This window comes from Syngnathus leptorhynchus, chromosome 19 (assembly GCF_054491065.1).
Source record: "Syngnathus leptorhynchus isolate UIUO chromosome 19, UIUO_Slep, whole genome shotgun sequence".
Taxonomy (NCBI): Eukaryota; Metazoa; Chordata; class Actinopteri; order Syngnathiformes; family Syngnathidae; genus Syngnathus; species Syngnathus leptorhynchus.
In genome coordinates, this window is record NC_141213.1 from 4,788,375 (window position 1) to 4,798,500 (window position 10,126).

General features: G+C 38.2%; 2 protein-coding genes across 6 annotated transcripts in view; both read right to left on the reverse strand.

Moving 5' to 3' along the window:
- svila (supervillin a) overlaps nt 1-4,501 on the reverse strand; it is a 30,239-nt gene extending 25,738 nt beyond the window's left edge. For all 5 annotated transcript variants that reach the window (XM_085939024.1, XM_085939026.1, XM_085939025.1 and 2 more), the window contains exon 1: nt 4,345-4,501. The gene's annotated coding sequence lies outside the window, so the exon portion shown is untranslated. The remainder of the gene's footprint in view (nt 1-4,344) is intronic.
- Nucleotides 4,502-7,433: 2,932 nt separating this feature from the next.
- LOC147041753 (CREB homolog crh-1-like) lies at nt 7,434-10,044 on the reverse strand. Its single transcript, XM_085939761.1, has 4 exons — nt 9,943-10,044; nt 9,537-9,681; nt 8,797-8,905; nt 7,434-8,679 (listed from the first exon to the last, which is right to left on the reverse strand). Exons 1-4 carry the CDS (start codon nt 9,946-9,948, stop codon nt 8,538-8,540), a joined length of 402 nt encoding a protein of 133 aa, XP_085795887.1. The 5' UTR covers nt 9,949-10,044; the 3' UTR covers nt 7,434-8,537.
- Between the last annotated feature and the right edge of the window lie 82 nt (nt 10,045-10,126).

Genomic DNA, 10,126 nt, shown 5'->3' on the forward strand with positions numbered 1-10,126 from the left:
CATCTTTTAGTCCTCAAAGCGGCTGAGTGAGCCACCGTCTGACACCAACTGCTTATTTTGATCAATCTTGTCTACTGACAAAATATTTTGGGAGAATTCAGAACGAGACTTGCTTTTCCCAACAAAATGAATTAAATATTGGACCAGCTCACGTATTGATATAAAGTTGACTTAATGTACTTTACTAAAAATGAAAAATAAAAAATATAGATTTTCACAAATGTATCAAAACATTATTAGTCCAGGATCCTTTTATGAAATCTAACAAAATTTGTTATATATTAAAAAAAAAAACAATTACAGTTAACACTTCAAGTCAACCAAAAGGTTTTCATAACGTTGTCCTTCATTGCTTAACGTTTCCCCAAACAAAATAAAATCCACATACCTTCTTGATCTTCTTAGCCAGCCGTTAAATTTGAAATTGAAAATGTTCATACACTTTAAGATGTTTCTTCCTTTTTTTTTTTTGTTGATCTGGAGAAGATTGGAGCTCTGGAGACTAATGGAACAAGACTACTGGGACGTAATAGATGGACTGAAGGGTCAACATGCCGTGGCAACAACCCCCCCCCCCCTCACTTTCCATCTACGACCCTCCTTTAGGGGGTCCGTGTGTCGTGGATACATCTGCAGCATGCGTGAAACCAACGGGAGGGGTGATAAATTTAGAACGGTGCTTTCCCACTTCATCAACACCGAGTCAGATCAATCAGATGATGAGTGTGACAAGTGGCAGTCATATGTGACAAAGTGGAACACGTGAAAAATGACTTATGTAAGATAAAAGAACTTGTGTTAAACTACAGTTGAATATTGATAAGCATGATTAATGGTTGGTGTACTATGCAACATGATAAATTCAATAGCATGCTCAGTCATGAAATGAATAAACAGCACCCTCTTGTGTTTATATACCTTTTATAAACCACTCCAATTTCTGATACTGTTGCTTTTTTTGGCACTGCTTGTCATATTGTTCTTTAATTTAATCACAGAACTTAATTTAAAAAAAATACAATTATATAAGAGCTCCATTTTCCCTTCAATACTGAAGCTGAAACAATGTTAACTTGAGGCAAAGTCAAAGTGTTTGCCCTGCTTAAACGCCCTGCAGAAAAAGCCTCACTCAGCAATCTATGGTCCGGTATAACCTGCCTGAGCTTAGAGTTTTGAACACAATGCTAAGTCCAGAAACCATCTAGCAGCAGAATCAAGCATTAAGCATGGAGTAAAAAAAAAATATATGTAATGTATAAGTGGGAAAAGTAACTACACAGTGACTAAATAAACATAGCTCAACTGTGTTCCTTTTTTCCAATGCATGTCCATTGGCAGAATAAAATTTACATGAGCTTACAGCATCTCCAAAAAATGAATACAGCAGCTTCCAAAAAGTCCAAACTTCACTCACCTCTTCTTTATTGCTCTGTCTCAATTAGCGCAACACAGCTAATTCATCCAAGCTGTGCACTCCCCATAACGCATGGTGAGCAGCCAGATGTGCCGGTGTTTTTCATCAAGATTTGTTTCTCTTGCAAAACACTCCATTTTACGCCCTTTTGCAAACTTGACTGAGAACAAATCAGAAATCTTTTTTCATTTAGTAGCCACAAATTGAGAGTGGAAAAGTCAAAGAGTGCTTGCAATAAAGTAGTTATTCGGGGTATGTTTACACAACAACAAACACTGTTCATGGGCGAGCCAGGCCGGTAGTTGGTGAATTATAAAGTCACACAAAGAACCATCAACAACCACATGAACGTGAATCACCCTCTTCTGTGATCAGCACTAACTGGCAAAATATGTTCGGTGGGGAATAACCAGTTAAGGTCACGCACTTGGATGATTTTGACATGAGATAAAATGCCAAATCTACCAGAAAGGCTGCAATCTCAAAATATGACCACATTTAGTCTCAAGGAGAAGCAAAACAACATATAGAAGCTTTTTGTATCCTCGCTGACTCAAGCCTTGCCTTTCAGCATGAGTCATGTTCCCAAGACTAAAAAGAGTCAACATCCCTCTGATTGTAATCATTACACTATTAAAAAAAAATGCCAGAACAATATTTGAAATGCGGGCATGCTGTGTGCGTATGTTGTTTGTGATTTATTTTGAAAGTGTGTCACTGTGTGTGTGCAAATTTGACAAAAGGACACAAATGATTGTTTTGGTGCTAAAAAGGTAGGCAACTAGCTTTTTATTTTTTATTTTTTTTGTGGTGCATGAAGATTAGCAAAGAAGGTTTATCTCCATGACTCACTGACTGCAATTAACCACACGTATACGTGCGTGCGTGCATGCGCTTGGCAACATTGCCTATTGTGTCATCGCAGCAGCTGTTTGGGTCTCAAATTTCCAACATCTCCGCAAAGTTGCCCCATTAGACTCAACTGGATTGTTAGACCATGGCCAATGGTGTGATCAGTGGGAGCCTCAGGTATCTATGCAGACAAGAATGTCAGCTCTTCATAGAGGCGGGGGGGTGTTTGTGTACTGACCTCTCCCTGCCTCACGGCAAGAAAGAAATGGAAGGGGCCAGCGGGAGCAAACTGTTGGGCAGCTGGACCCAGTTGCTCTAGGAGACCAACGTTAACAATTATAGACCTCTCGTAATCTGGCAAATTATTCCAGTTCTATATCCATTTACAGAAGTTTAGGGTAAAAAAAAAATCATAAAATGACATTTTCATGTCTTGTTTTGAGTCTGTCATGGTGTTAATATTGCAGCCGGTCTGTGATACATTAAACAGTGCGTTGCTGATTCAGCGGATTTTTCAGCAGCCTATTTAAGGCTTTGTTTCTTCATCCTGCTTGAAATGTGTGTCAAGTTAGATTTATGTTATGAATTCAAGAAGTGAAGTCACCCAAAAGTTGCCCAGGAGCGAACATTACAGGCAGATTATCGGAAATTTGAGATGAATTACAACTCGTAATAAAGAAATGTGGTTTTAAGTAAATTGTGATCTGCAACATGATAGTCATCCGAAAAACAAATGCGAGAAAATCTAACCAAAAAAAAAAAAAATAGTAGACATCTGAACAATGGAAAAATAGTGAGAACAAAAGAGGTGCGGTTATTGAGAATGATTTAGTTTGCATGTTTTTATTTCAAAGTCATGGCAACACAGCACTCCCAAACCATACTTTCAACATGATGTGATGGTTAGTCAACAACATGAACATTTTTTTTTTTTTTTTAAATCCTCAATTGTTCATGTAAATTACAGGTAGGGCCTCCTCTCACCATTGTGGTCTCCCAAAAGAAGAGCATCTGCTTCCAATAGTCCATCCCGCCTTCAACCTCCTCCTCCTCCTTTGAGGGGCACACATGAAGCCAAAGCTTCGGTTTTATGGATTGGGCCCCCAAAACAATGACGCAACATGCTACAAGACTTATGTAACAAAAAGCATTCTGGCAGTTTTTCTCTCTGAAGTAAGAGGGGGGGGAAACTAAATCACTCGGGGGCACACTTAAGCCATTTCCACATGAACATTAGGAACCTTAGGCTATATGCCGATATACAGTTGCTAGAAAAAAAGGAATCGTTTGGAATTCTGCATCAAGTACTCAATAATTCAGCATTAAACCAAACGTGTTTATTATGCAGCTTTGGCTCGTCATCATGTCAGCTTGTAAAAGTAACCTGAACTGGTTAATCGGCCATAATAATATGACTGACCCACGCAGCAAGTCATTCATGAAGAGCTCTACTTACAATTTCACACATATGTGCAGGTCACATACATCCAGAATAAATAAATTGACTATATTTCGTTTGCAGAGTCGAATACAGGCTCGATTGAATGAGACAATTAAGCGCACTAGAAGAATGAGTAAAATTGCACCAGAGTGAACATGGAGCATAAGATAGTAGGCGACATTGTTCTTTGGGGTCAGGCCGTAATTGTAAATAAGAACTTGTTCTTAATTTGTTTGCCTGGGTAAATAAAGGTTAAAAAAAAAATTAAAAGACTGTATTGCATTGACCTTTAGATGGATATTAATTGAATGCATGCTCAGACGGCTTTCTATAGACCGCACCTTAAAAGATTGGACATTTTTCTTTTATGTCAATTTAAAATTTGACACCTGTCCGACAAGGGTCTCGACAGCGAACGTTAGACAAAATGTTCAATTCCTCGCAAAGAACAGCTGGCAATGACTTTACTTTAAAAAAAATTGACTGAATAGCGGATTTCTCACAAATGCTTCGTGTGTCGTGTTGATATTTGCAGGGAAAAGTGATGCGATTAGTCCAAACTTTTCTCCGCCGCTCCGGTGAATAAACGTCCTGCAGCGAAATGTTTTTAAAGCAAACAAGGAAATGCCAAACTTACCCGTGGCTGTCTATGTTGAAGCACGTCAATGTGGAGCCATCGGATTTCTAAAAACAAACTTTTGGAACATCCCGCTTGCACATGCACGTACAAAAACGAACATACAACCGCTGTCATTCACAGCGAACCATCGCCTGTCATGAACTTAATCACGCCCATCAAGTTACAAATAGTGACAAATTCTGTTTCTTGTTACTACTTCAAAATAAAAGTAAAAGCGCGTGCATTATTTATTTTTTTTGCTTCACATGGACTCTTACGACCCCGCCAAGGAGCACGTATCCACTTTTGATCGTTTATTCTTATTCATCGATCATTATAATGATGTGGACTTCTACCCAAAGACTATGCGATTGAATTCTGCAGCTTTTTGTGAGGGTTTTAATATTGAAGACAAGCTCACAACATCCGGTTAAAGTGTGTTCAGTTGAGCTTTACGCACGTCCTCTACATTCTTGTGGCCAAACAAGCCAGAGTTTTTCTTTTTGTGGAGAAAAAAAAATTCCCTAATTGTCATAGAGATGGGAAATTCTCCGTGATAAAAGTAGTGGATGATTTTGAGTTTCCATAAACTTTGCACTAGTCTGTGAGAACCAATAATTAAAAGAATAAGTTGCAGCAAATCAGAATGCATTCATATACTATATGGATGCACACATGCAAAGTCATGTAAAGTGTTTTCCTGCATACGCCACAATGCAAATGTGCAGTCAATTTCCTGTTTGTTCTAATGGCAGAGTAAACTGTCAGCATATCCTGTCCATTATAAAGTCCTGTAGCCCTGGATGAACATTCAAATATGACCAGTGTTTGGGACTTAATCAATTATTTTGTAAAGGGAAAAGTGGCATTTGACTCAAATCATATATGCCAAGCACTTTTGAAAATGTATGAAGCAGATTGACTTTTGTCACCTTGGCTCCTTTGAATCATCTCCAGTGTGGTGTTTTCTTCCGACGGTGTTGCCGAGGGAAACAGATGACTGGAGAGCAAATAATCTCCAAGAGTGGCTGTAAGAATTTTAGTAATATGGAACTTAGCAGTAAAACACAAAGGAGGACTTCATTTGGAGCAGATGTTGTAATGAATCCCATACATTTGATTTTGTCCTTCATTGGATATATGACCACTTCCTAAATCAAGCAATGGCGTAAATAATCCTTTGAGTGTAATCTCTCTCATGTGCTAAACATAAATGATAAAGCAATGCTTTGTTGCTTCTCAAATTTAATCAAATGCATTCAGGAATGGTGAATTTTACATTCCACAAATAACAGAATAATGTGAGAAGTTGACAATTAGATACAGATACAGCTCCGACTGACAAAGGAACATCTGCTGTCGGCAACACATACTTGTCAAAGAAAAAAATATATATGCCATGAGGCTGATGTAACGTCTAGAGCAGGGTAATGTGCCAAATCTGATGTGCCCAATTAAACCCTCATGTCTCTGGTTCTTCTGTTACTGTTCAATACAAAAGTCTGAATGTCATCTAATGTACCATTTGCTTTGGGTGATCTCATACCTCCATTAACATGTTTTAAATCAGAAAAGTAATTCAGACATCGCTCTAAACCTTCTTTATTAAAAAAAAAGAAAAAAATCATCTTTTAATATATGCCATCATTTACTGTCCTGAATAATCCAGTGGTAGTGGTTGGTCTCATTGCCACACGCTAAATGGAGTTACTGCCCTTTTCATTGGTGTGACCTATAAGCCCCAATAATGAGGTCAAACTAGCAGCAGCTAACAAGAACTCTTTTGTATGCCATTGTTCCTCATATCGGGCCGGGCGATGGTGTTCACCTTGAAACTTGTGTCTGTAGGGCCAATATTTCTGAGCCTCATTACTTTTAATTGCATTCTCCGTGGCTACATTTTACAGCGGCTAGTACCCCCACCACCCTTTTGTGTTTGTGTGATGAGGAAGATGAAGTGCGTGACTCATGACAGCCATGCCAGAAAATACACGCCATTTATTCACGTATCAAATAAAAGATGTGTACAGTATTTCTGGATTAATTGTTATCATAAAATGTCATCACTATTTTAATGCATACCCTTGTGCTGAATATTTTTGAAGTCCAGCATTTTAAATACTATTCATTGTGTGTGCAATGGATCCAATATAAAGCAAATGGATGATTGCAACTCCTCATTTGGACACACATTCCATAATGTTCAATGAAGTAGAGACAACTGGCACCATGTTTTGGAAGTGAGTGCGCTGACCTATTGCTGGATTCATGTTTTGATGACCAATTTTTATGACCACCAAATTGAATGGAAGAACAAGAAGTATAGTTAAAGGGTCAGGAGATGCCTTGCTGCTTTCAGCCTTCATATGAGAAATAACCCGTGGTTATGCTCAAAAGTAAAAACATAATAATGCAATCAAAATGAATTGTAGTACAAATTGTGTAAATGCCAGCTGAAGTTGCTTGGTCCAGAATGGTCATTACCAGTGTAAAGTGGAATTTGTTTGCCATTGAGCACGGACCCACATAGCCCTCCCACTAATCTCCATTTACAGTGGTCCACATTGTGTAAAAATAATGAGGACATAAAAAGAAAGGATTGTTTGAACAAATATGGTCCCCACGTACAGTAACAGAATAGAATGAGCTCTAGTGCTTCAAGCATTCATTTTTTGTTGAACTCACAGCACATAGTTCATATCTCGACAATGCAAGTTCCCTCCCCAAAATGGGCAGGGGCGGAGCGACAGGGTGGCCAGGGGCGGCCATAGACTCCCCCCTTGTCACTCATTGGCCATCCCCATACATTTTTTTCAAGTAATATTTATAAATATCAATTCATAGTAATTAATTTTAGGTGATGGGCAAATTTGGCATCTATGTGTGCCATTTCATGAATCTCGGACTAAATAATGCACGCGTCCTGGCCACCCGCGGGAAAAAGATTGTGGCCACGGCCCTGGTTTCAGAAAATTCAGTTTATCTGTGTATTATGCTTTACGCTGCAGGTCTGCCCACTCATATATATTATTAATGATACTCAGGCCTTGTGCTGTTTAGCCGTGTTGAATAATTCAAAATAGGAGTTGACACAGCAACAACAACAGTTGTACATTGTGTTTCAGGTAATTCACTTTATTAGCCACGTGCAGATATAACAAGAGGGTTTTTGCGACCTCACAGATGGCCACATAGGATTTAGAGGCTAACATACGTACGCTCGATTCTTCGGCACATAGCAGCTGCGCCGCGGTATGAAGTTACTCAGCTGCCTGCTATTTTACTTGCTCGTCAGGGTGGATTTTCCCAATGTGACAATGTTTTTGCATCGGATCTGCCTAGTAAAGCATGCCTGCCATCTGGTGGTGAATATTGTTATTACAGTTTAAAACTATTTAGGTCCAATAAATGTGTCACATGACACCTGGATGGGAAAATGCCTATTATACAAAAGGAGTAGAAAACACAGTTGAATTGTATGTCATTTAAATATATGTATTTCAAGTATTGTCTATATCTATTAGATACTAAAGTGGGGTCAAAAATAATCCCAGGGATTATTTTTTGTTTGCAACACACAAACATTTAAAGACCGTATAAAAATACACGGCAGCTATAAAAGGGTCAAAGCGGGTGTGAAAAAACTTTTTTTCAAAAAAGTCCCAAGGATTGAGTCTGTTCGTTGCCACCCACGAGGAATACGTTAAAGCCGTATATGGCCCACGGGCCGTAGTTTGTATTTGCAAATGAGTGTCAACAGCTAATGCAATACAATTTCTACAAAATCGTTTTCGATCTCTGTGTGTGTCTTGACATGTGTAGAAATTGACAATAAAGCAGACTTTGATTTAAAAAAAAATTTGAAAAAAATTGGGGTCCATGACCAAACTGCGTTAGACAAAATCGAGTAGAATCGAAGCGCGTAAAATCGAGGCTTGATTTGCCTCCGTCATGATTCACGTCACAGTTTCTCAAACATTTTCATTTTCTGACAATTTCCCTAATGCCTGCGTTGTTGGGATTTTTTCTTGATTCCAGAAATGTGACAAAAATGCAAATGAATTTTGCAATGAAGCTAAACATTCAAGTATATGCGTTGCAGCCTGTGCAAATGCGTCCTGATAATATCGTAAAAAAATAAATGTTCTCTGATTCACTCTATGCAATTCAAAACTAGATCCATCAAAGCATCCCAGCTTGTAGTAAAAAAACTATTGAAATCTCTGTTGATCCATTTTCCAGATTTTAAGTTCCTCCTTCAAAGCCTTATTTTCCGTTTCGAGCTTCTCCGCACGTTTCTCAAGATCTTGAATATAAATCTTTTTCCTCCTCCTGTATTCACGGGCAGCTTCCCTGGAAGAAATCGAACAAATCAAATTCTTATGTATTAAATGAATCATGTCCAAATAGAAATTCCATCCATTTGTGTTTATGTTGTGTATGAGCCCTTTTGAAGGACATTTCCTCTACCTGTTCTTCATCAAGCTGCGTTCAGACTGTTTACGGGGAAGACCGCCCTGTGGCACAGCCTGTGTGAAAATGGGGCCGGTGTACTGTAGCTGGGAGGCATTCAGGTCACCTGTGGGTATGTCACAGATATTAAACACATCAGGTTTTGCATTCATTCCTTCATTCTTTCATATTAGTACACTGGGCAACAGCAAATTTTAATCAGAGATGGCTTTATGGATCCCTAAATGCTGATTTAAAAAAATAAAAATAAATTGTTCCCCTATTTTTCAGACTTATGTTTTGATTTTAGGTTTAAAACCCTGATTCATTGTGCCTCTTTTATTGTGTGTACTTTCGCAACCTTACCTGGCTGCGTGGTTGTCATGGCGATTGGCACAGGTATCTTGTTTATAATTTTAGTCTTGTTTCGATGAATAATTCTGGTCGATTTGTCGAGGTAAAATGTCATAGTTTAAATCATTCATTTTTAATTTTACAAATAACATTTTATTCTTCGGGAACAATTGTGACCAATCTCGAGTTCAAATAAAGTTCAAGTACGCCTTTGGAGGGTGAACTCTTACATAGCTACTTTATAAAAATTATGTAAGGTCAAATAAAGTTCAAGATGTTTTTCAAAAACTCAGGTTGGATAATTGGAAGGTTCCAATGTACCAGCTTTAAAGTGGGACAAAAGATCTAAAAAGGGAGAATTGTCTGTTATGTTTGGAGAAGAATACAAATCTTTTTTTTTTTACCTTGGAATCCCGGGAAGCAGGGATTCTGATAAGTCCACGGATAGTATTCAGGAGAATTTGAATCAGATGGAAGCGTCTGTGAGTTGATGGAAATGGCTGACAGTGCCTGTGTCCCCTCAATTGATAAATTGTTAGCTGGAGGAGACTTCAAGAAATGTAAAGTGTAAAGTATGTCAGTCAGTTAAATCACACTATTTGTTTCCATTCTTTTAGACAAATTATTCATGGGTGAGAATTGAATTCTTTTCCTGTATAAATCATGCATGGGTAAACACTTTCTTCAGTCTGTTCTGTAATAATACAATGACAACAAATATGATATTAAATATAAAATACTTTACCTGGAATAAAAAAAAAAAATTCAAACTGGCCTTTTATGAACTTAAACATCTTTTGAAATACTCACATCCATTGCGATAACACACTGCGCTGTGGAGCCACAGATGAAAATGAAGCGCAAATAGGTTTATAAGCACGACCACATCGCACCCACCTTTCAACCGCAGCCGTTTGTCTTTATGAAGTGACAAAACCAATTCAAATCAAAGATCTAAAAGTCCTGGCTTCAAAGTCATGTGACTTATGGGAAA

Excerpts from the sequence above, each read along its gene's own strand:
- LOC147041753 (XM_085939761.1), bottom strand. Across the intron at positions 8,906-9,536 it reads CTGCTTCCCGGGATTCCAAG|GTGACCTGAATGCCTCCCAG; the intron begins GTAAAAAAAAAA and ends ACATACCCACAG. Across the intron at positions 8,680-8,796 it reads CGCAGCTTGATGAAGAACAG|GGAAGCTGCCCGTGAATACA; the intron begins GTAGAGGAAATG and ends GATTTCTTCCAG.